The sequence below is a fragment of the Pseudopipra pipra genome, chromosome 11, assembly GCF_036250125.1.
Source record: "Pseudopipra pipra isolate bDixPip1 chromosome 11, bDixPip1.hap1, whole genome shotgun sequence".
Taxonomy (NCBI): Eukaryota; Metazoa; Chordata; class Aves; order Passeriformes; family Pipridae; genus Pseudopipra; species Pseudopipra pipra.
Window position 1 is genome coordinate 11,509,307 of NC_087559.1, and position 26,831 is coordinate 11,536,137.

A 26,831-nucleotide genomic window follows, 5' to 3' on the forward strand; every position below is an offset into this window, starting at 1 on the left:
TGCATTTCTGCGTGTACACTCAGGCTCAACACAGTACAGCAGAAACAGCTTCAGAAACAAGAAGACACACCAGACACTGAAGCACCATCCTAAATCAAAGCTTCACTATCTGCTTCCCTCACATTACAAAGGTAAAACACTTTAATTATAACAAGTGTTGGCTTCTGTGACTGCAGAGGTCTTTAAGAGCCTTCCACCAGCTCTTAAAGGCCCCCAGCAAAGGTCTCTAACCAGAAAACGTTATAACCAAAAGAAAGTTTCTTACAAACAGAACAAAGTATAAGCAGCAGAGCTAACTCTAGCACTGTATTCAGGTCACTGTAACACTGTCTTCAACATATCTTGTTCCTATATTTGAAGCACTGATGTCCAGAAAGGTTTCTTCCACTGGTTTGCGAAGGTCTAGCTAGGACTGAAAGCTTTAAATTGCTTTGGAAGCATCACAAGTATACCAGGAAATATCTTCAGACAAGGAGGCCTGTTGGGTAAACAGTGTCACAGGGGGGTGAAAATCACAAACAATTACTGCAGGCAGGATGCAGAAAGAAACCTTCCCTCAAAGTTTGGATTTTGTGACAGATGAATTCTCTGCAGCCTTAGACAGGGAGGCTCTGTGCAGAGAACAAACACTAGCAAGCAGCATCAGGGCAACTTCTGCAACCATTCTCCTTCAGCACGCCATAGCTCTGATTAGAAAAGGATTGGTTTCCCACTAATAGGGCTCACCCACTATTCACCTCCCAAGTTCTCTTTGGCACTGCAAAGAAGGGGCTAGTTAGAGCAGTCTTGCTTGCCCTGGGAGCAACTCTTCCACTGGATTGGGACCACTGCCACCAGGATAACCTCTGCACAGGTTGCCTACACAGACACATTTTGCTGAGTGGTGAAGGCTTTAAATCCTACTAGTTCTCAAGTTATTCAGCCCCAAGACCTGCTACAAAAATACCTGATGGATGGTGCGTGGAGACTGCAAACTGCACGTAGCAGGAAACCACCCTGTGCAGACTACGACCAACAAGGAGCACAACAAATCTCTGGTTTCCCCAGTTTGTCATGAAGACTTTGGCATCACTGATATAATTTCCCAAGTTATAGCCGAGTTGTCAGAGGATGGATCTAACATTAGCACGGAAGTTATGGAAGTCAGGGCTACTCTGGAACTTCCTGAGAGTCTAAAAGCACTTGACCACTGACCTTGTGCTTCTAACCAGCAGTTGCTATCGACAGCAATTTTTGTGGATCTGTTTCAATCTAAGTTCAGCAGCAAAACACATAGTTTAAAAATTGGAAATAAACTTCTTTGTGTCTAAGACTGCTTGGTCATCAGTCTCCTGGAATTAATCTGAGTAAGAATTTCCACTTCCCACTTGCCAACACAGTGCTACAAATCTTTTGTGAAAAAATCTGGCATTAAAACAGCATGATGTATCACAACACTCTCTCACTATTTCCCATACTAGATAAGCCCTACCAAATACAGGCTCCAGTTCTCAGGAAAATGCTGCTGAACGCACAGAGAGCACAGTACTAGAGAAACCTGTTTGATCCACGTAGGTCCAATTAAGCCTAAAGGGAAAAAATAATTTCTGAAAAGAGAGAAAAAAAAAAAGAGTGACATTTTGATACCCAACTTCTGACGAGACTTTTCAGATACACCCACTCAAACACCACATCAGAGTATCAAGTCAGCTATGATGTCTCATTCCTGACCAGCTAGCTCTTATAGTATTTTTATTACAGGGATTTTTTTAAACTGTTTTAAAACACTTTCAGGCAAACTAAGTCTTAAAACAAGAACTGTAGCAAGACCACATTTCAGAAGTAAAAAAATGCCAAATAATTCATTTTCAGAAATTGTAATGGCATACTGTCTTCTTTCCCTTTTTGAACAACACTGCCCTCAAAACCATCTGTAAAACATATATATTTAGATTAAATTTACCTGTAAGTATCTCTGAGATGAGAATCATCAAGTGAGAAATTAGACCCGAAGGCAATTCTGCCTCAGTGTATCAATGTCAAAAAACCCAAACAATCAAAAACCAGAAAACCAAAAATAAATGCACATGGACTGGGCGTTGAACCATTAGACAACAGACTGTTTATGAGAAGAGAAATGTGGTCAAAAGTCCTCCTTCCAGATCAGGCAACGGATATAAGAGCTTGAGAGGAAAACATGATGCAGAGTATGGACTAAGGAAAGAGAAGGCTTGAAGCACAGCCAAGTGAGAACAGTTTTAAACTTATTTTTGCCCATTTTCTTTGAAAATGACAAACTTCAGGAGGTTTGGGCTTTATGTGGACTGCAAACAGCAGACAGAGAGAGGAATTTGTTCATGTGGGTTAATAAGTGCTGACAACACACTAGGCTGTGGGGAACATCAGAGCTTTGTGAAGTGCTGAGATACAGAGCAAATAAAGAACTTATGCCTCCAGTTTCATAAATACCAGGTACAAGCAGCAGACATTTCCATTTTAAGTAGGCCAGCATTTTACTCTGGAACATGCCTCATATACTAAGATGGTGGTTTATGTCCTTTCAGGCAGCTCAATATTTTTAGTTTATCCACCAGTGAACTCTTGAGGATATGATGTGTTGTGTACAGACCCAAAACCCACCAGAACCTAGAGCTGCTGCCTTGAAAAATCAAAACAATAACTGTTCCCATCCTTCATAATTAGAAGCAAAATATGGATCCTTTTCACCTCTGCAAATATCAGGTCAGGGTATGCCTGGGTGCAGTTAATCCACTGCTGCTCTCCTCTGTGTTAACGACTAAACAACAGCAGCTGCCTGCAGCTTGCGGCCTCTTCCCCCGACTCCCTTGTGGGGACCATTTACTGAGTCATAAACCCCTCCAACAGTGTTATCACCACAGCATTTGCACAAATAAAGGTTGAAAGAGAAAGATTTAAAAAAAAAAAAAAAGAGAGAGAATTGCCTTTAAAGAGAAGGCAAAAAATCCCCCCACTTTTAGAGATATGTTTGCTTTGAGCAAGGACCAACTGACAAAAGGCAGGCAGGGCAGACTCATACCCAGCTGAGGATGGCTGGATACAGTATCCTCTAGATAGGGAATACACAGATTTATCTGAAACTACAAAGCTGAAATCCAGAAAGCTCGAACAACCCTAAAGCTTTCCAAGTTAGGTATACTGGCATTTCAAGTAGCAATGTGCGACAGATCTCAATGAGACCTCAACAGCTAAGATCTACCTCTGCAGAGTCCCAAGGGGAGGAGAAATTCTGCCATTTCTCAAGTACAGATACAGGCCTTGCCATACCTGGTCCAAATTTTCTTTCCCCAGCCACACACACTGACTGCTCCTCTCTACTCCAATAAGTACACAACCTATCTATAAAGTACCCTGTGATCCATCAGAATGGACACAACACTGTAACAAAAGCCTGACAATCCAGAATGATCTGATACCTGCAATGCAGCCTGTGGCATCCAATGCATCCCAAAGCTGTTTTTCTTAAGCAGAGAGAGATCCAGGTTGCAGAATGAAAGCTCCCAGCAGGCCATACTTCAGCAGGATCCAAAGTGCTTGAGCAAAACTGCTCCGCCAGGATGGGACACTGCAGGACTACCTACGGCATCTTCTCAGCAATCAAGGTCCCTGTCCCGATTAGAGACAAACTTCCAGCAGAGTTGCAATGCTTTGCTGTGTGTGCCAAAAGGGAACTGGGCTCTTACAAGGATCACTTGGAAATGTAAGCGCAATAAATTGAACCACATTCCTTTTTATTATAGTCAAGGGCAAAGCGGAATGCAGATAACTCAAGGTTATGTTAAAAGTGGCCCTCTGCTGGAATCCAGTCAATCAGTGTTTTGCAAGGGCTTGTTTGCACGTAGCACAGTGACTCACAGCAAACGTGTGTGAATTTTCCCTGCGCTTCCATTACAAATTCAGAATGTTCACATACAGAGAAGTTGCTGTACCATAAACTCACTCACTAGTTTATTGCATTGTAATTTCCTTATGTAGACAAGCCCTAAAGCCTTGACAGAAGTAGGTTTACCTTTGTCTATTATGAATAGCAGATTTTTGAGAAGCTGGACACAGAACAGAGAGAAAGGGTGCAGAATTATGAATGGCTCCTAGCTCAATGTATATAGCTTCTACTGACAAGGGAATACACATGTCTGAGTACACAGCTCTTGATAGCTTGGTTTGGCCAGGAGCTAGAGCACAAAAAATTTCACCTTGGTCCTTCTGTGAAAAACAGGCAGCTGGAGACAGTAAGGAAACACCTGAAAAGGGATACATGCTCTTCCCTAACAGACTTTTTTCTGCACACAGTTGAAGGAAGCAGGTTCTGTTTGAAATCTCAAATCATGTTAATATATGGTCACTGGAGGACTCATTTTCCAAGTGATAGCTGGTTGGAGATTTTCTGGTATAAGCACCAATTACATAACAAATTAACCAACTAAAATTCTGCGTAAATTCAGATTAGCCTGTTGGTGTGAACAGAACACAAGGGAAGCAGAATGGGTCACAAATATTCTGAAAAGCTTGCATGTGAGTGCATATTTGCATGGGGGAGGGAAGCAATTCACTAAAAGGACTCAGACTTTTTAAAACAAAATCACTTGTTTTCCCCTTCCATCTGAACTCAAACTAAGAAATTACGCAGATTTCCACTGCCCACTCCCCTTTTCCTTCCACACCCTCTTCTCACTGGCACAAGATAAAGCCTTGGGGAAACTGCAGCAGCAATTTTCAATTCTCATTATCTAACGGCAGCAGTAGCTCTTGGTGAAACTTGCGGTCAATAAACTACAGGCAATTTTAAAAGACACAATGGGAACTGCCCCTCCTACAGCTGTCCCATTATCCCAGCTTTTATTAGATTTAAAGCCAGCGATTTTTATGCTGTAGCTGAAGTTCTGCAGAGCCATGGAAACAGACCACCAGAAAAGATAAAACACTCCTAAATTAAACAGGAGATATCACAGTAACACACTCTGAAGTCAGAGAGCTTCCACATAAGCAAAGCACAGGATACAGCAAGGAACCCAGCGCCTAAGGGGGCTGAGGCTGCTGCGGTGAGCCTACAGCAACGGGACCAAAACTCCACATTCAGGATGGAACAAATGGAAAAGCCAGAGAGCAGGTTAGGCAGGGCAAGTTGAAAGCATACTAGCTACAAAGGCGGACAACCAGAGCAGGATCCTGCTCCCATAACTGTGAACATCCCAGTACAGGCACCAACTTCATAGTTCATGCTCTGGATGTGCCTCCCAAGTGGCAGAGAGAAATACTAGTGGCTGGCAATTCAGCTGGCCCATTTCAGATGACTGTTTTAGAGCCAGATGCACCACGCTCTAAAGGTGCCTATTGCCCTCTGTTGACTACAGAAGATGGTCCAATGGCCAGAAAAAATCCAAAACAGGTAACATTAGCTATAACCCTACCATACGCTACAATAAAGTAACCTGTTCCAGGAAGAGGGGCCGTACAGGAAATGAGTATAAAATAAATTTTAAAACTCATTAAATGATTACCTGATACATTTGTTCATGGGGGAGAAATAACTGAGGGTGGATCTCAGCTCCTTGCTCAGAGATGTGCACAGCAACAGGCAAAGGGAAATGGGTGCCCAAAGGAACACTCTCAAACCAAAACAGTAAGGGGGAAGATGCAAAGAATTATTCTCATCCACTGTAACCTGTAATTTTCAGTCTAGAAATCTAGAGCTTGCTTTCTCTGAGTCTAATGTATACCATGCCCTGGAGACATTTTTACCAGTCATCAAAAGGAACTTGCAGAGCACCAGATGCTTCATTAGAGAATATTCACCAAGCCTTATAAAATCTTTAGTAAAAAGCAGCAGAACAAATCACCAGCATGCAAGCGAGCTGAAGTCACACATCCAGCTTTGATTACAACCTCCTCTACTGGAAAACAAATTGTGGTTTTGGTTTTTTTTTTAAAGTGTAAAAAAATACCCAAGAAATTAAGAGATTCTGGCCTTTCTTTCCCACATTCCTCCAACCTGAATTTCCTGAATGAGGAATGCGTGAGACAAAGCCATTTGGTAGAAGATGCTAATTTAAACTTAAGGAAAAATAACAGCTTAAAAAGGGGAAGGGAGGAGGGAGTTTTAATGCTATATGATAAAACACAACAGCTTGTGATCGCTACATATATATCAGAAGTCAGTAAGAGCAGTGAGGAAAATTGTCAGGGCTTGAGCTGTCCTGGGACAAAAGGAAACCACAGAATACATACTGCCTTACACAAGTTTTATTTGAATTTGTACTTGCAGGACCCTCTGGTGCCTATATCTAGCTGAAAGGTTTAGTTACCTTTAGTCTCTCTCACCCCTTCTTAAAACATAGCAAGATTTTCTGCCATGTTGTCATCATCCACAACAAATTCATGTCCTACACACTGCTCCTTCCAGGTAGTTTCTAATAACAGTGGGGAAAAAATTCCTGAAGTTCACTGAAGACTCTGGGAACGAAGACAACCAGACAACCCCCAGTTTCTGGTTTATAAAGCAAGCCTACCAGAAACTCCACCACCACACAAATCCAAAAAAGATCCAAGTTAATAGGATCTTTCACTGCCCTCTGCTGTTACCAGTCATTTAGCTTCCAATTTACTCTTTAATAATGTCGGGCTGGGGCTCAGGGCTGGCAGCATCCCAGCCCCTCTCTCAGGCGAGTTGGAGCCGCAGCTTGCAAATATGCTGAAGTTTAATGCAATCTGTCTTCTTTGGTAATCACATTCCACCCGCACTGCATGCAATAAAGATGTATTGGTAAATGCATTTGCTAAACATATACTCCACTGAAAAGGCTACAAGCCTGATTTAGAGGAGGCAAGGAGGATAAGAGAGGCTGGCAATAGATGCACCAATGCTCCGCTCGCAGCAAGCGGGGGCACGGATTGTGCAGCAGCAGCACAGGCACCACTTTACTTGAAAGCTGAGGAAGAAAAAGAAACCACATGTTTTGGGAGCTGGGGACTTTAAAGATATCAGAGAAAAGCCCTTTCCCTGGCAGCTTTAACCTTGCTGATTTGCAGACATACAAAGACCTTCTTTGTAAACAGGAAGGAAAAAAATTCCACTAGGACTAGCAACAACATTTGGTCTAATATATCCTGACAATTTTCCCATCTCCTTCTGTCGGGCTTCTTCTGGGAGCCGGCTGGCAGCTTGTTTCATGTTATACTTAAATCAGGCATACAGCTTCCCCTCACAATGCTAATGCGACAGAGAAAGACTGCTTCCATGAAATATCCACCTCTCTCCCACCCTTTGCTTAAGTAATCCCAGGAGAGAATTTCTATTTTCTATTCAATTTTCTATTACCATCCTTTTCCCCAAATCCACCTTACTATAGTCTCAGCACCGTTTGGAGAATTTTCTACCCTTCAGTAACAAAACCAAAACAGAAAAGCCTGCCCTTGAGGGACACCTGACCCACTGAATTCTCACGTGGGAAACAGCATCCTTCACACTTCACTTTTCCCAGGACCATGCCCTAGTTGCAATGTCCAAATACTTCACTTTCTTTTCCCCTTCACTTGTTTTAATAGCCAGAAATTTTTCCAAGGTACTGAGCAGCCACTGTCCTAAGGCATCAACAGAACCTACCAGGACTCTGCATCTCAGAAGGAAGAGCCATAAGGCTTCCTGGCCTTCTGCACAAGATGAACAGTTTTTAGGATTGTGCAGCTTTCCTAACACACAGCAGTACAGAACCTTTCCTCATGCAGCAACGAAAGGAAGCAAGACCTTCAACTGCAAAGTCCAGTAAGAGGAGGATGTCTAGAGCCTATTCAAAACGTTCCAGACATTGGCAAAACAGATTTTCCAGCGTCCAAGAAGGCAAAACTTCGAAAAATCTTTGTGACTGACTTTGAAACCTGGGAGCATCAGTGCTACTGTTTTGGTGACAGCTCGGTACAACAGGACTCACTGATGGGAGTGAAGTTGGGACATACCACAGTGTGACTGGGAAATGTGGAATGAATGTGGGAAAATGGATCCCAAGGAAAATTTGTCTCCTATGAAGACTGCAATTTGACTAACAGATACCACAGCTCTCGAAAGCACTTCCCAGAAGAAAACACCATGCAAAACAAGCCAGCAAAGCCAGCCAGTACAACAGAGCAGCTTTTGTTACCTTCTGAGCTGCACTAACACAGCGCTGATATTCCTTAGCCAGCTCTGAGCATTTGAGCACTTCACGTTTATTTTCTTGGTAGCACTTCAGAATTTCAGACTGCAGGTTTGCACAGACAGGATCAGTGTTCTTCCTCCTGCAGGGAAAACAAGCACAGAAAGATGTGTGAAGAGGAGTTTTCAGTCACTTACTACCACTTTACCAGTAACTCACATACTAATCTTGTGCTGGAGTCATGTAGTCCTAATAGAGAAACCAGTGGGAGCAGCTATCATCAAAGTGGGTCAAATGACCAACAGTTTTCCAGCTGAAAAATCCAAAGTACTTAGCAGAAAGAAGGAACATAATCTTTAAGTTGATGTAGAAGGCCACTTTACCCTTAGATAAAACATATCTCTCCTCTGCAGTCAGGAGGAAAAAAAAAAATCAAATCCAAGAGTTTCAATGATTTTCCCAACTCACACTGGAAATTTCTGGCAAAGCTCAGGAATCCTGGCTGGGCCTGTACCAGATCTGTAACGGTCTGACAAGGAACTGAACAGACTTGTTGAATAAGGTGCTTCAGTTTATTGAATTCTCATCTATTTAAACACTTCAAAAAATCCAGCATAGTTGGAAGCAGAGCAATCCTCCTAGCGACTAGAAGAAAAAAAACAGAATAACAGCAAGACCAGATATCTGTTTCTTTGTATTTCTGCAGCAATTAGTACATTTACTCTGTAAATGGCATTGACAGCTACCCAAGCACAATTAAGGATGATGTTCTTATACTCTAATGTGCATGTGTACATATGGCACATCATCAGCAACAGCACCAATAAAGGGGAAGGTCGTTGTAAAACAATACGAGCAACAATGGCACAAACACAGTAACAACAGTGACATCAGTTGCACAGACAGGCAGACACAAATTGCAGGAATTTGCAGCACAATTGCCATGGTATGTTTTACCAGAGAATAAGAGAACATATGCTTAGGTGTAGCAATCCTCAGATGTCATCTCCTAAACCATAAATCTGTTTAACTCCTTGCATTTTCTGCCCCAATGTGCTTAGAGGCCAGTGCCCGAATATCAAATGCGCCTCTTCTTCCAAAACTTTTGATGCTACAGGCAGGCATTAATGCCATGCTATGATGTATTCATTTCCACAGTAACCACAGGCACTCATTCATAGCGAGGCAGAGAGAAAACATGACCTGTTCCTGGGCATGTCACATTCTCTCAGGTGGAACAGATTTCTAAGAAATGGGAAATGTTAAACCGAAATCTCCTAAAAGCTTATAGAGAGTTCAGATATGAGTTTCCAAATCATGCACATCTGTGTAAGGTGCTCAGGAAAGCAAGTAGAAGGAGAAAAAGAAGAAAAACAACTCTGTCTTTTCTGTATCAGCAACCTGGTTGCCCTCTAAAAACAGTTTGGCTGAGACATACTCTAATTGATACTTCTTCAGTCCTCAGTCTTACTGCCAACATAGATGGACAGACTAAGAATTTATCAGTAATATTATGACAGCCACACTCTACAACACTGAGATTTAGATCAGAAACCACCAAAGATACTGTACAGACTTCCACCTCTTCAGCAATTTTACAGTTTTAAAAGAAACTTATTCCATGCATGGTCCCTAGAGGCTAGTGTGCATTTCTAATTTCTATGTTATACAGCAAATCACCTTTAAAGCCTCTGAAATCCATATTCTAAAAAAAAAATCTTCAAATTTTAGGATAGAAAAGAACCCAGAGAGAGCTTCAGAAACTCATAATGTTGGCATTTTGCTTTGTCACTAACTTTAATATCACTCTAATCAAATCAGTGAGACTGTGGAAACGATACCAAACAATACCAGGTCAGGAAATACCACCAAATCCCTCAATTCATTGAAAAAGTTAAGACTTTTAAAATTAGGTTTTCTAAACTCGGCGATGTTAAACTGAAGGGCATTTTGCAATTTTCATACAGAGACCTGGAGGAGCAAAAAAGGTACAGCACACCACAAACCAGCCTGTATTCATCTGAACTGAACAACATGGTACAAACATCTCAGAAATATCTAGAAATATGCTTGGGGTTGCCCTTGTCAGCAGGGAGAGATTTAGGAATTGTGCCTTGCTTTTGATCTGTTCCTTCACTGTCTCTCCTATGGCATCAGTCTTCACTGCCTAGAGTAAATATGAAGTTAGGACAGTACTGCAAAGTCCATGGCCCTCTTCTTTAGGAGACCCCTTGGTGCTCAGCCCACAGGGCTATTTACAAGCCACACTGGTGAGTAAGAAGCCACAGAGTGTTGCCTAAAGCTGCCAGAGGCAAGGGATCAATCAGCATGGACAGGCATTGCCCAGAGAGAACCTAAATCAGCATTCATACATGTCACTTCCCACAATGCAGGGAGGATTTACTTGCTACTACGTACCCAAAATCATAGCAAGAATATTCTCCTTTATTTCTTAAAAATAAGACCTCAAACTGTGGTTATGCATCAATTGCACCAGCTTCTCAAAACAGGTGTAGAGAAAGTAACCAACCAATTGCGAAGTTGGTTAAGGTAATTATCAGTGCAAGTTACTGCAGAGTCTGGGAGTACACAAGTTACCCATGTCCAGCAGACTAGTTCTGGTACCCGTCTGGACTGGAAAGGGGTATCTGAACTGCTCTGGTAAACAGTTGCTTGAGGTGCTTTCCTCCTGGCACAGCAGTCACAACTCCTGCCCTGTCTGACTCAGGGGATGCCACCCTCCTGCCCACTTCAAGTCTCAACTTCAGGTTGCGACATTTCCACACAGGGGAAAGTGCAGCCCTACACACACCCCAGCTGTACCTTACAGGTCTCTATCTGGCTTTACTTGAACATACCTGAAAGAAAAAAGAATTAAACCAGCAGTGTCCAACCAGCAATATCTCTGCTGAGTGCAACGACATATTGACTTCCAAAGGAGTTGGACCTTAGTCAGCTGTCTCCCTTCACCTCAGCCCAGCTCAAGGCTGTTGGCACTAACCAATCTTTAGAAATTCTAAATTCATCTTCTGGACATTCCACCACACTGCTGTTGATATCTCATTGTTTGAGGGGTTTTATTATTTTTGAAGGAAAATGGTGAGGAAGAGATAAGGTTTGTACACAAGAAGAGCAGAAGACTTGTATGCTTTGACCTATCATCTAAAGTGGGTCACAGTTTTAAGCATAATATGCCACCACCAAATGAGGCAGACAATTAGCTTCTGTCTAGAATAAAACAGGTTTGACTGCTGCCACTACAACAGGTCCAAGAGGCTCGTTGACACCAGCCAGAAAAAAGGCAAGAGAGAAAGGCTGGGCTGGGAGGGGCAATATCTGCAGACAGGGAAGTCTGGGAGAAGAGCTCTGACAATACCATGGAAATAAATAAATGCAGGACATACAGAATATGAAAGATTAAACCAAAAAGACACACTCTCATCTGTTTAAAGGAGGAGGAAAGGAGAAAGGATGACAGGTCAGAAAAAGAAAAAGATGACTCTAGAAATTAAACTCATTAGTAGTGCCTCCCCTATCACAGAGAAGAAACCTTTGCCTCACCACTGTTCAATGCTACATACACATGAAATCTATGAAATTCAGAACTTCCTCTCCCCCTCCCATGGAGGGATTTAAATCAGGTCTTTGTCTGGAAAAGAAGAGAGAGGTTTCCTTAAAATTAAACAAAGGGCATCCTTCTCTCCGCTATCCCTCGAGGTAAGACAGAACGAGCACGATCTTGCTGCATTTTGACACCAAGAGTTACCAAATCCTCTCTATCACTGCGTATTCCCTTTACTTTATTTAATAAATGAAATCTCATCAACTTATCCTTCTTCTATTATCACTGCTGACATCAATCTGATAATATTGGCTTGGCGTGGAATCGTGCTATTATATGTCCTCTTGATATTTAATTTAAGAGAAACGTCTGCAGTGGGGTGAATATGTGAAGCAAGCTTTTTATTACTGGCAGCAGTAAGGACGCTGGGAGTGAATTAGACATTCATCTTAGTCAGGGCCAATCTAGTGGCTCAGAAGAGGTTTTCTTCTTAACCCTCTCCTAACTGTTCAATAGCGGCAGGTAACGGCTGCTTCAGTCAATAACTGCATTCATTTGTCTTGGTAAATTCATTCCTACACGGATATAAACCCCATGAAGAAGTCCTAAGCATCTGGGAGGTTAAAGCAAGGTTCTTTGACAATTTCCATCATAAGCACTGTGCTAGTAGGAAAAGTGCTGGTCTAAATGTCCATCCATTAATCAAGAAGCAACACAGCTTCCAAAGACAAACACCCAAACTCATTGCAAAAAGCGATTAAGGGCATATCATCAGGATACAGACCCACAGACAGAAGGTTTCAAACACAGCACAATGGCTACTAGTTAGTTGCTGCTAACAGGTTCTCTTTTGGGAAGAATTATGGACTCAGTATTGGAAAGCAAGAGAAAGCTGGAAGATGTCTATATATTTGCTGGTCCTTTCACCCAGCTGAAAAATCAGACTAGCCAAGCAGAGATACAATCCTAATGGCTTTAGGACTTGGCAGCTTTTTAGACTAGTGCAAAATCAGTAACTCCATAGTAACACACTGTCACTTGGCTTTACTGGGGAGAAGAGCAATTCCAGATGGAGTTAAGAGGAGGATCTTCTTTTTTACATTTTACTCTGGGAAACCATTTAAGCTGAGAAAAAACCTGAGATAGAGACTGGTGGTATCTAAAACTAGACAGTTTGATACCTCTGCTCAGAAACTGAAAAACAAAGACATGCAGGGTCCCTCATATAAGCCAACTTATTAGCTGGCTCCAGTACACAGCTGCAAGCAGCAACCTAAATGGGGCAGAAACCTGGAATTTCCTGTGGGCTATCAAATCCAAAGACTGGATTAGCTTTCTGCTGCATTATTTTACTAAGACCAGTGTCAGAGCTAACTTGAGCAAACCACATTAGTCATCACTGTTACTACAGTGCAGACAGGCCCAGAGATCAGCAATGAGGTACATGGGCAGCACTGTGAGCAAAACCCAGGGCACACAGCAGCACTTTCTGCATGTTGGGAAGGAATCAGAGACGTGTCATATAGTTGGTGGGTACGTTTATACATCCAGGGTCCATTACACACACTTCAGACTAAGCTCAGTGATGCTTTGGTCACATAAATGTGGTGTGCTGCCATGCTGCACTGTACATATATAAAACCCAATAAGTGGTTAACTGACCTGTAAAACTGCATCCTCCCTTGGGTAACAGTTGGCTCTGATGGCTTCTCTAACATGTCAGAAAAATAACTCCAGACAGTCACAATACACAGCACACAGAAAGGTTTCATTCTCTCTCATTATTGCATCCTTGACATTTACAGCAGAAAATTAAACACAATTGAAGCATTTCATTCAGATATAACAAACTCATCAGTACAGAACAAACAGCCAGGCAAGCTAACTTTCAGCATAGGCTGCAGGATGCTGCACTATCACAAAGCAAACACTGTGGCCTCACTACAACCTACGGGATTCCCTGATCCTGCATGTCAGCTTGATAACGTGGCTTGAATGGAAGAGGGAAGAGTCATGTTGCAACCATTTGGCAAGAGAAATAAGGATGGAAGAAGCTTAATAGATTATTCAAACGTCTACAAAAAAAAATCAGTAATGTTTAAGCTACATAACCTAGCACAGTGTAAACAAACTGCATGTCTCATGAGGCTAAACTAATGTGATCAGAAAGAAAATATTTCTGATCAGCCTCAAGTATTCATAACACTGCTCATCAAGCTTTGCCACTGATCTGAGTGGAATAAAAGGCTCATAGAAGTAACATACTGTCGAGAGCAAGAGGAGGCAGACCAAAAGAAAAGGTGAAACCTCGTAACAATTTTCACAAGAACAGGACCACTACCTCCAAATTTCAACTGAAGCCATTGTATTCCTGTCTTCCTAAATTCTTCCCATATGCCTTGTCACACTGTCAGCATCACAGTCCTGCACACCTGCAGTATTTCCCCTCTCTCTTTCTCCCTCTTGACAGCTGCATTTCAAAAACAGGTCACCCGAATCTTTTCTTCTGTCCCTTGTTCATGGAAGTGCCTAATGAATGCATATTTTAAAGTACTGTGAGTTGCAGGGTGACTCTGTGATCCTACAAAATTTGTCACTCAAGTACTTCCCAATCTCCATTCCTGTTTTGACAGCTTGTTTGAAGCTGCCACCCAATTCCCCACTGCAGTTCACACACTCACTGCACCCTTGTCCTTCCCAGGACAGATACCTCCTCCTTTCCTTACAAATACAGATACACAGATGCTATTCTGAAATCTTCTTCTGTGTAAGTAATTAGATTCCATCACTGAGAACAAAAGTCAACACAAATGTCCAAATCTCAAGTGTCAGCCACTTGCTGTGTCACTGCATTCAGCAAAAACAGCCTGCCCTAACCACAAACAAAAAAACCCCAGAAAATCCAAACTCTAAAACATACAGATTGTCATGAAAAATGACTAAAATCCAGCAGTTTTCTGTAACAACCTCCAATTTTGGAAATCAACGACAACTTCTCCATTTCGGTGATGAAACTGATGCAAAGAGATCGTGTGACCCATCCAGTGCTGGTTTCAGCTCTCCATCTTACTTACACCAACATATAACAAACTCTCCTCTCCTCACACACAGGTGGTCATTTCCCATTTGACCAATGGGTCACGCTACAAGAATTTGACTTATGCTTCTTGTGTTTTGCCAAGTGCAGTTTCAAACAAATTTAAGTGGCTTCCTTAGCACCCCATACACTGCAGGCACTGGGGGTGAGGTGGTGGGCTGTGGGGTCTCCAGGGGAGCAGAGGGGTAGCAACATGCAAAAAACCTGTACCAAACCACATAAAATTAAATGGTCCTTATCCTACTGAACCTGCAAATGCAATAACTAATCAACTAATCAACCCTATTAGCATTCTACATGGCAGATGGCAAGTGGTTTGGAATAATGAGAGACTTTTCCCCACAAGTGGGTAATTCCAATGTACATTTGGATGTAAACTCTTTACTGATTATGATGGTAGAATACTGAGTTATGAGAAACTGCCAGTTTGGAAGATGTAAGGAAAACTACTGCCTCTTCCTTCACTTGCCAAGAGATACAGAAGTTAACAGAACTGGATCTCCTGCCCACAAAGCCATGCACCATTTTTTTCTGAAGATGCCAAGCTACTAAAAGTTGACTAGCAAAGATGAAGAACCTAAAGTTAGCAGCAAAACAGTCTCTGGAAGCCAAGCAGGAATGAGTCAGAATCTTCTTGCTGGAAGGAGTTCTCTGATTCAGAAAGGAAGCTGGCTCAGCTCCCACAAGGCAGAAAAGCAATATAGCAAGCAATAACTGAATCTGAAAACAACACACAGCCCAACAAGTGACCCGAATAGGGATTTTCTTTCTTCAGATAAAAAACATCATCTAAAAACTGGTTAAGATCTCAGGTTAGAAAGGGAAGGCCTGCAGCCTACAGAAAATATGTAGCACAGGCCCTAGGAATATATGGGTTGTGGCAGGGCTATAAGGTCTGGGAGTTAGCTGGGGAACTGTTGGTCTATTAAACTCCTTCCCAAAAAGTATTCTAAAGAAAGTAACTGAAGATGTGATATGCTGATTTCATATAACCACAAGACATAAGGGACAGCAGGTTCAGTAAATTTCTCCTATGTGAGATGATCTCGTAATGATGTCAGACTGCTAACAAAATGTTCTTTTTAAAAGAAAACCCTGACCACTCATTTGAACTGCAGTTACTTTTTTCAAAATGCCACTAAACACTGCATTAGGTTCCCACAGTTTACTCCACGCTACACAAAGGGCTACCAGTGATGGACAGAAATATGAGTCCATTAGTATATTCTGCACTGACAGAGTGGCATATCCTGCTAAAGACATCAAAACAAATTTTGAGAGGAGAATAAAGCTGCCAGTGTTAAAGTTCAGGTGGGATCTGAAGCTAAGCATTCACCTTATTAAAAAAAATCCCCTTGCTTCTACCCACATGCTCTAATCTTCAAAACCACAGTGCCCCTTTTTACCATGCTGAGCAATTTGCTGAGCACTGACTCAGCAAAGATCCCCATTAAGAAGCTACTCATCCCTCAGAGAACATCAATAATGGTGCTTTCAAAGAGCACACACACAGTCTTTATTTGCAGGGGGAGGTTGGAATTTTTTTTGTTTGTTTGTTTTTATATACTGTAATTTCAAGAAGTCCTCAGAAAATTGAAAGCATCCTTATAGAAAATAATCCAGATGACATGGTTTTAAGTTTGGAGATGAGCACATGAAACGTCTCAGGTGAAGTGAGCCCATGCCTTCAGAGGCTGCCTCATCGTGCTGTTGGTGGCACTCACAGGCAGCACAATACTGACTCATTCTATCCAAAGAAATAATGTTCATCCCTGAACAAGGAGTTCCTGCCTTCCAAATGCCAGGTTTTTGGGTCAAATTAGTTACAGCTGTAGTTGGTATGGTATGTGTATGTCCCAGATGTGCAAGCAAGAGACACTTCCAGAACTAACAAAAAAAATAAAAGCACAGAAAGAACCAAATCCAGCAAGGTTCTTTCACAATAGGTTGAGTACTCCATAACCTATTTTATCAGAGTAACTTCATGAACTATCAAAATCACACCAAAGAAATAATAAAATCAAGTCATCAAAGCCTGATACGATGGCAGAGATGTTTTTTTTTCTCTCCCTTTATAAGAGAGAAAAGGACCTCAGTCTCTCATCAGCTCAACATCAAACACCACCAACTTCCTCTGTGCAGATGGATCACCATGATGGAAGGTGCCACAGCTGTTCTGCCAAAGTCCTTATTTCTCAGAAGACAGAAATTCAGAATCTCTGACCTACATAACAAACTATTTCCCCAAATTTTCCCCAGTGGTACTTGCCTTTGGTGTCTTCTATCATCCTTCCATCTCTTCAGGAGGAGACTCTGACTCAACAGTAAGGACACAGCGTGTATAATCCAGAATCAGGAATACAATTACTGTTCAAAATAGCAACATTGCCCTTGAAATCAGTTGCTACTGAATTAATGACCAGATTGTTAGAGTGTTACCTCAACTTTGCCTTAGGCTGCTAATTAGCAAACAAGTCATTAATTCACTGGTAACAAGTGGTTTCTCAGGCATTATTGCTTCTGACATCTTTAATTCACCACTCTTCTTGGAAAGCTTCCCCAGACAACTTTATCCTCAGTCCTTTTCAAGTCAACCCCATGCCATTACCACCAGCACACTATACAACACACACACTGAAGACAGAGGGAGAAAAACACAACAGAAATAGGGTAAGTTGGGTCATTAATTAATATTCATGATACCTTGCCCAACTAAAGCCAAGTGGAAGGGAGTCCAAAGGCACAAGAAGTTCTGGATTTTGGTGTGGGTCTCTCATTACATGTAAATACACAATAAAATACCATGAAACCCGGAGAAACCTTGCTTCCACCACGGTACACATTGGAATATGCAATTCCCAATCCGAGGGCAGAGATCTGCTTTTATTTTCACTGCATTCTCCACGATAAAGAACTCTGAGTCGAAATATTTCATGTCCTCTGATGCACGAAGTATGTCTGAGGTTTGTTTTAACAGCTGCACAAATATCCATGCTTTTGAAAACAATCTGAATTTGGCCTGCCAACAAACCCTGATCTAAGGGCTTTATAAAAGCAACATTACTACAGAAAACAAGTGCTTTCCATGTAAAAATCGATAGCAAGAGAAACATCCTTAACAGACTACATGGAGTCTTTGGCACCTCTTCCTTTGCTATTCCAGTCTTTACTATTCAGGTCTTATTCTATAAATGCCCAAGTTCTACCAACATACCGTTGAAAAAATGCTCCTGCAGTTTTGAAGAGACACCAGTTTTTCAGCGCTAACAGAATTGCAATTTCAGTTCATTGGACTCATTTATTAGTCATGTCTCGTCATGCATGAGAAGGAAGACAATATTGTGAACACTAGATTAGAACATCATTTTACTAACTGGGCAAAATGAAAATCTTATTTAGAAGCAGAATCTTAGTAACTGAACTTCAGAAAAAAAGATTTAACAGCTTGAACAAAGTATACAATCTAATAAATTCTCAAGATTTAAAATTTGGCTCAAAAAAGAATAATCTGGTCCAACTGGAACATTCACCCAAATCCATTGCACACATTCAACTTCTATTACCACATATCATATTCCTAAACCAGTAGGATAATATACCTTGCTAGGAAATCAATGCACTCATGTAATCAGACGCTTAACAATAGGCCTTCGAGAATTCACAAGGAAAATGTTTACATGCTAAGGTAACGAGTGAAAAACTTTGTGAAGCAGAACTGAAAACAATCAGAAACTTTTTCTTCCAGTAAAATGCACACCATGTAAAATGAGACAAAGTTTAAATTCAGCCATATACTTTTACCCTCTTTTGAAATACCTTTGAGGAAACTCATGCATTATAATCTCTTGCAGCAATATTCCAATTTCCTACTAAGAGCAACTTTATAAAAGTGAGAAACAGAAAAGCTTTTACTAATAACTCATCTCTTTGTTTAAAGATTATGAAACAGACTCAGTGCAGACAGAAGAAGGAACAAGACAAACCAAGCACTAAGGGAAGAACAGGACTGGGATGGAGCCAAATAATTTTGGTGAAGGTAACATCATTGCAGGGCACAAAAGCACTATCTTGAGATAAGGCTGTGGATGAGCTTCCAGCAATAATCAGTCTCTCATTTCCTAAAACTCTTAAATCCCTATTGCAAAGGCTTTGAATTTCAACACTAAATTAATCATTTATCTAATCTAATGGTAGGAGAAATCCCAGAGCAATTTTGTTTGAAAACTATGATGTCTTTACCCTTCTCCTTGGGCTTTACAACTGTCCATATAACTCCTGGGCACAGTCTTTTGTTGAAATACCCAAGGCCTCGTGGTAGATTTCAAGATTAACAAACTCAAGTATCACCACATAATTATTTTATAAACTTTCCAGATCTACATAAACAAAAAGTTAGTTTCTCTAGATCCCAGTTAGTGTTGCCATTCTGACTAAGAGGCCATCAACCTCAAAATCTTGTGCAATTCAATAAAACCTTCATTTCCATGAGTACTGAAAGCAAGCCATAAATTCCCTGCTCCCAGCAGACGATCCATCTATGAACTTTCTTCCCCTACCCTCACTGAGTCTGTGTGGTTTTCTACTCCACAGTTCAGCCCAGGAGGATACTTACTACTTACTGGTTTCTCTAACATAATCACCTTAAATACTCATGTCCATTAAGTTTAAAGATCTTAGGACCATCAAATGAAACTCTTAGATAGTAAGTCCCATATGGAATAAATCTCTTTGGCAGTTTCTCCATTGGAAAGTTGCCTTGGATTCAAGGCTGATCTCCATCAGGATAAGATACCAACATTCTTTATGCAGTCCTCTCAGCACAACATGCAAAGCAACACAGTCATCAGCAAGCAGCTTCAGAAACACTTCTGCAAACTATAAGGAGATCTCAGAGGGAAACTCAGCTTCAGAACAATTTTATCTTTTAACAGCTTCCTAATCCCCTCACCCCATTCCTGCAGCTTTACCTTTCAGAAACACACCCCCACCCAGGCCAATTCTTGCATCCAAAATTAACAACTACAAAAATAATAAAAAAAAAAGTGATAAGACAACCTTCACAAAGGAAAAGAAATAATTTTTTTTAAGAAAACAGCATTCTGGGGATAAATCTGGAGTGCTGCACTAAGCCATAACCTCTTTACTGATGTTTTTTTCCTTCCCCTTAACAGATTCAGGGACTGTAATAACATTTAATCCTCAGAAGCTAATCTAAATGTAACACTCAAAAGAAGACAAAGACAACGCAACAGAAAAAAAATTTGGCCACTGCCTTTTGGGAGTGCTGCTTTATCCCTGGAGCGAGCGCATTAATAGAGCTTGGAATGAAATGCCATTTTATTCTCTGTAGCAGGGAGGGGATTAGCAAGTTGTCTTCTCTAAACCCAGTCTGAGTCATGGCTCTATGAACACTGAGAAAAGGATGTGGAACGAAGGGAAGGGCAGGGAGCACTGGCTTTTTATTTACACGCTGCTTCCTTTGTGGGTGGTTACTGATGTGCACAGTTTGCTAAACAGGGAAAGAAGGGAGAAAAAAGTTCTAGGTCCCCTGACTTTAATTCTGTTGGTTAACAAAAGAGAAAAATAATAATGCACCAATTATAACAACATCATTGAGACAACATGTCCGTGGCAACTGTCCAATTCATCACAGCATGTAAGCAACAAGGGCAAGCTGCTTAAGGTGCTGAAAGCTGTGCTCAGTGGTATCTTGTTGCTAGGATCTTCTTCCTGGGAGAAAAAAACAGGTTGGGCAGAGCCCAGAACAAAGGAGAAGGAGACACTGCGGTAGGAGAAATGTGGGGATGGGAGTAGCCTGGGTTCGGGTGAAGAGATGAGGAACAAGGTCCATTGCACAAGTCAGGCCATGCAGGCATCAAGTCTTGAAGTGGAAACCAAGAGCTAATGACTGTGTCAGTGATTTAATATGAAGCTCAGCACTAAGTACTTCACTTCTGTTTCTATAGAAAGGGAGATAGGAAGGTTTACTTGCCTACCTCATAGGCATGCTGTGAAGGGTCACTGGTAGAAAGCTTGTACAATATTCCTAAATCCTGCAATGCTTGACAATCACTAAGGAGAGGACATGGTCCTTGGAACACGTGACCACTTGTGCAGAGTTGTAAGTGTTGATAAAAGAATTACAAAAGTCACTAAAGGCCAAGAAAACACTGGGGGTTTGTTTCAGATGTTTCTTCTCTTTGCTTCAACATGGACTCTGAAAAACAGGGCACTCCCTGTGGAAACAGCCCCAGCCCTATTTCCCTCCTTCATCAGCTCTGCTGACACACAACAGCAGAAGAGAACAAATACAGGGTAGATTGGTCTCACAAGGCACAAATGCCAGGTCTTCACAGTGGAACAGGGATAATACAAGCCAGGGAAGAGACACTGTGCGAAGGAGATGGACTCTCCTCTGCAGATGGAGAAAGTGCCACTCCTGGTTTCCTTTCTTTAAGTCCAGCACTAGAAACAGGCAGACCTGTACTTCATTCATACTTTGGCTATATTCCTGTTCATGTAATTTTGCTGGAGTGTCAGTTTATTCCTGCCAACCGAACTACTAGATCTGCATAAATCAGTCTAACCTATCTTAACACCTACTGTGCTTGTATGTCTACTACAAAAGCACAAAACAGGATGAGCAAAACTTCCACTGAAATCACAGGATCTTGTCATTTATTACCATAAACAGCCTGCAGAAAGACTTGAATGTACGGTGCCAAACAAGAGAACCTCACAACACACAGACTGCAAGTCCTACCAAATGAGCATGGATGGCAATGTAGGAAGGAAGCTTCCCTGACCCTGTCCCTTATCATGACCCCCATGTGAGGCACACATCCTGAAAAGGGCCACTGCATGCTGCTCTAAGAGACACACACACTGCAGGCTGATGGGGTAAAGCAATGATTCTTCCTGCATGTACAGTTATCAAAGGGCATTATCAATCCCAGATCGTGCACTCCAATGCCCAGCTCAGCACAATCCTGGCTACTGCTGGCAACTTCTGCTGTAAAGAAATAGAATGTATGATGTTCACCTTCACCCTCAGTTTCACTGCTGCCACACAGTTTGTCCCTTCAAGACACCCCAGCCACATTTTCTTCTCACAAAAAATTCACATTAGGGCAGGTGTCTCTTTTTGCTCAAAGAAGAAGCCCAAGGAATCTGTCCCTTTTCTGATGAATCAAGTTCATATTGCCATCAAATAGAAGAGCATTGTACAGTAAGGCCAGAAGCCAGGGACTGTCAAATGATAAAGGCTCAAAGAAAAGGGGAAGAAACCCCTAAGAGACCATAAACACATTCTCTGAATCTTAAAAGAATTCATTAGCATTTGTGCTGGTCTCAGCTACTAACCCTGATGAGAAATGACTGCATTCCTGAGTTTCCTACATTACCAATCTTCATCTCCACAAGAAACAGAAAAGACCAAATGAAACCAAAACATCATGAACCCAACTTAAGACTACTATAAAAAATAGGTTAGTTACAGTCTGTAACAGTAAGTAAAGAACATAATCCTAGGTCTCAGTTGCTTCCTTTACCAAGTCACAAAGATAAATCCCCGCTACACATACTTCCAACAACTGACCACATATCTGCAGAAGCAAGCCCAAGAAAAGATTGAACTGATCAAAGACTGTCAGAATTTTCTGTGCTATGAATTTTCTAAATTTTATTTAAAAAGAGAATTTAGAATTCTACTACGGAAAACAGCATGGAAATGCAGGCAATGTGTTAGCTGCCTTGTTTTGGCTTCTTTAGCAACTTATTGCTTGACTGTCCAAACAAAAATGTGAAATTACAACAGGTTATGTGATGCTTTGGCTGCCAAACATAATTTTAAATAAAGACAGCACAATATAGTGCACATCTCACTAACATATTCATCACTACTATATTATCTATTTATGCAATTAAGTATTGTAAAGTCTGGATTGGACCCAACCGGACTACATATGCTGCTGCTCCAGTTTACTGCATGTTGGCCAACTGTTTACCCAACTGAGATCTGAGTGCTGCTCTTCACAGTGTAATTGCTTTAGTCTCATTAATATTAAAGAATTATAGAAAATATTTTTTCTTGGACAGCTGTTGTATAGCTTATTGTTCCACATGCACTGACAGTACTGGCAAATACAAAAATGGAATTTAACACTAAATATGCTCATGGCAAAAAGACAACATTAAAGGTCCACTAATTGTGCCAAGGTCAATAGAAAAGGCCAGAAAAATCACTGCACACAATCTAAGAAAGCACTAATGATAATTACAACTCTAGTTTGATTGAAACTTCCAGGGCTGATTTAGACTGTTTACGTTTTTCTTCCCTGGACAGTGAAAGCTTTAGAAGTGGTGCCATTCTTCCTACTCCCACACACCTGCCCAATGCTGTAACGTGTAGGTTAAATCCCCTGGGTCAAAGTTTAAACAGATTAGACATGTTCCATTGCCATTCTGAAAACCCTATTGAATGTTCCTATTTAATATTCATTTTCAAAGTCCATTTCTTCCCCCTAATTCTTCCTTGCAAGATCTAATAACTTCATACTAAACTCTGTCAAGCTTGGCACAGAAAGAGAAGATTGTAGCTTATACTTCCTCAGCCCTCTAAATACATGACAGGAGGTAACTTCACACTTTGTTTATGGGAATATCCAGAGGCTACACACAAAGCATTATGAAATGCAACTGGAACTGCTGAAAAGAACAAAAAAGGCTCCTCACTTTATCCACTCCTCTGCCTTGGCGGCTGCCTCCTGGTACTGCTCGGATGTCAGCTTGTAGATCTCCGCATTCTGAAACAAAGAATAGAATGTTCAGCTCTAAAAATTAAAGGCATCTCAGATCTTATCCCGTCACAAAGGTATCTTCTATAATTAATAATGATTTCCAACAACAAACAGCATATTCAGTTCAAAGAACACAAAAAAAAAAAAAATGCTTAAGAGTCGATTTTATTTTCAGCAAAATGCATCACGGCCACAACACATCCATTCCAAGCTTCAACTTTGTGACAGGAAAGAGAGGGAAAAGGTCGCAAACAAACAACTGGCAGCTTTGGTTATTCCACGCAACCACAAAAACAAGGTGTTTCCAGCACCCAGTTATTTTGTGCTCGGTAGCGTTTTGTTCTCTTCTTTCATTAATTGCTGTGAAGGATCTTGTAAGTTACTGACATGCAAGTATCAAAATTGGCTGCTAGCACTGGAAAATCCATTTTACATTTCAGTGCTTCTACTTACATTACTTATTCTTTAAAAGAAAATTATGCAGCCTGTTTCCCTTTTAACAACACAGGGAGGCGTATCAGATATCAGTTAAGGCGCTGCCAAACAGAGTCTTGAGTGTCTTGCTGCAGGGCTTAAGAGGTTTGCATTAAATTCTCCTGAACTTGCACAGAAAGAGTTTTAGCTCACAACTCCTCAGTCAGAGGATGAATTCCTCCCCTTGGCTGCACTTAGGAGCCTCCCGAGCATGAACAGCAGGAGGGAATGGCTGCACACCTCCACTGACTGCACTACAAGGTCTTGTGTCACTAAACGACTGGCAAAGCTGCTTTAAGCAAAGCCTCTGGACTCCATAGGCAATTGCCTCACTCAAAGCTCATCTGCAAGGCTCTCGGTCTGAAAAGGCAGAGCAGAAAATATGCAATAATCAATCAAAAAACCTGACAAAATGGTATTGAAAGTGAGGACAGCTATTCATTTAGGGCCAGTTCTAGCTGCTACCTCGTCTCTCCCCAAATTTGGTCATTTTATATAGAATACTATTCCTGCCCTTCTTCATTTATTTTCCCATAAATGCAGCTGTGGTCCTGCGCATGATGAGACGACACATACTGTTCAGTGGCTGGAAAAAGGAAAGGACAGATATAACTCAAGTTCTATTAGTGGTTCTGCCACTTGTGCAATCTTGGGCAAGTCACCATTTTCCATCTGCAAGTGAGGGATAACAGCTGCCTGTATCTCTGAAGTTGTGTGAAGCTCAGCTAATTGGAAGGTTTATACAGGTTTTCAGAGCTTGGGCTTCAAGGTGCTATATTTAAGCTCTTTATCTCTGGAGCCTGAATTTATGTCACATACCAAAAAAAACCACAGAACAGATTTTGCTTTTCCAAACTTTGACCTAGGAAACAAATTTAAACTGAGAAATAATGGACCACTAACCACTTCAAAATGCATTTTGCCAGTAAATTATCATTAATGTTTTTGTTTACTTGTTACATAATGGTTAAATTTCTACGCTATTAAATTCATTTTTCTCTTTCCTATATTGAAAAGTTCAGCTTTTAGTGATGCCTTTTTCTCTGGCCTGTAAACAGACCTCATGACTTTCAGCTCCCTGCTGTTACTTATTCACACATGAAACCACAAGACCTGTGCTTCATTAATTAAATTTGCCATTAAAAATTAAATAATGTGAATAAGTAGATGTAAGCGTTATCTCCACTGGGCTTCATAGGTCTCACCGTTTCTCCAATTACTACCCAAGCAATTTTCATATTTCATACTATCTGATTTCTCAAAGGGACTGGATCTGAAAGATCAAAATGAGAGAAACTAGGAAAAAGAGAAAGCAAGGTAGCAAAATTAAACATTTTTCAGCAATAGGAAGTAGCCCCATCAGATACTATTAGCCCGCAGCACTCTGCAGTGAAACAGCAGCAGGAGAGGAAAACAGGAACAAATATGTTGTATGTGAGACCCAGCATGAGGTTGTGTTTAACCCACCTAAAGAAAGGAAAAATAGCCAACAGAATCATTTGCTGGTTGTACTGTCAATTAAAGTGGTTGTGGTACAACCTTGCCTAGTTTATTAGAGAGAGTTCAACCGCCCAGCACTGCAGTCAGGCTCATCTTCAACAGCATCAACTACAAACACACAAAAATAGCCAGGAAAGAAACCCGTGGTTTAGTTCAGGATCCTAAAGCTGCTAAAAGCAGGAAAGTGAGAGTCTGAATGGAGGGGCAAGAACCTCAGTGAGGGAAAGGAGGAAAGGCTTGGCATCAAAGCAATCACAAGGCACATGGTACCATGCAAAGATTGAGGAGGGGCACAGAAAACTTTGAACCTGCAGCTAAAGCTGCTGCGTTTAAAACATGAAAAGGAAACATCTTTGCATGTGGTTCAACTGGGCCTCTTGCCTTTGGATTAGACCTCTCTGCCACCTTCTTTCCCCTCCCCCTCATCAAAAACCTAAAAACCAATGAAATAGTATTTCCAATGCTAGGAATCAGCATCTTTAAATTCTTCCCCAAGTAATAAAAACAGGGGCTTACCATTTAAATCTGAGTTTGTTCAACAAGTAGACTTTAATTAAACAGCTTTTCCTTGGTCTTTAGGCCCTTTCCTACCTTAGGAAAGCCAATTCCCTTTTGTCCTAAACACTAAATGAGCAAAAAATGGGCTAACTGTGCAAGAGAAGGGACTTTCAGCATGGGCACAGTCACAGCAGGTTCTGTGATTTGGGGTTTCTACTTACAGAGGATAATTTTCCAAGTATCCTCATCTATACGACTTCGGAGGCGAGATCTGCTTCATTTTCACGATTTTACCTAAAACACTATGGCAGGAGATAAGGTTCCAGTGGCCTACAACAATCTAGGCCTTTATAATAAGGTTGCAAACGAGAAACCAAGCCAGGAATCACCTGAGAAGTTCCCTGGAACTTCAGCAGAGCTGCCCCCATACAAGGGCTATTCAGCAGGATCAAGGTGTGGTATTTGCACTTGAAACAAAGTCTGAGCTGCCCGTAATCTTAGTGAAGTCCTTTATCTTCATAAAACGATATTCAGTGGCACAGTAAAAGAGAGAACATTCCACACAAAATTACAAGACATCAATGCTGCTTTTAATTTACTTTCACAATATTTGATGCTTGAGATAAAATGGGAACTCACAAAGAAAAAGTTGAACATGAGACCTCAACTATTATTAAATAAAGCTCCTGGCAGTCTTAGTTGCAGAAATAAGTTTAAAAACATGACCAAAGGACACCATAAGGGCTCAAATAACAAAA

General features: G+C 41.2%; 1 protein-coding gene across 6 annotated transcripts in view; it reads right to left on the minus strand.

Annotated features, from left to right (window-relative positions):
* The window catches only part of CHCHD6 (coiled-coil-helix-coiled-coil-helix domain containing 6), a 109,499-nt gene that overhangs the window by 29,322 nt on the left and 53,346 nt on the right, over positions 1-26,831 (minus strand). For all 6 annotated transcript variants that reach the window (XM_064667503.1, XM_064667502.1, XM_064667504.1 and 3 more), the window contains 2 exons: positions 23,537-23,607; positions 8,151-8,286 (listed from right to left, as the gene is read on the minus strand). In XM_064667503.1, coding sequence (XP_064523573.1) covers positions 8,151-8,286; positions 23,537-23,607 — 207 coding nt within the window. The remainder of the gene's footprint in view (positions 1-8,150; positions 8,287-23,536; positions 23,608-26,831) is intronic.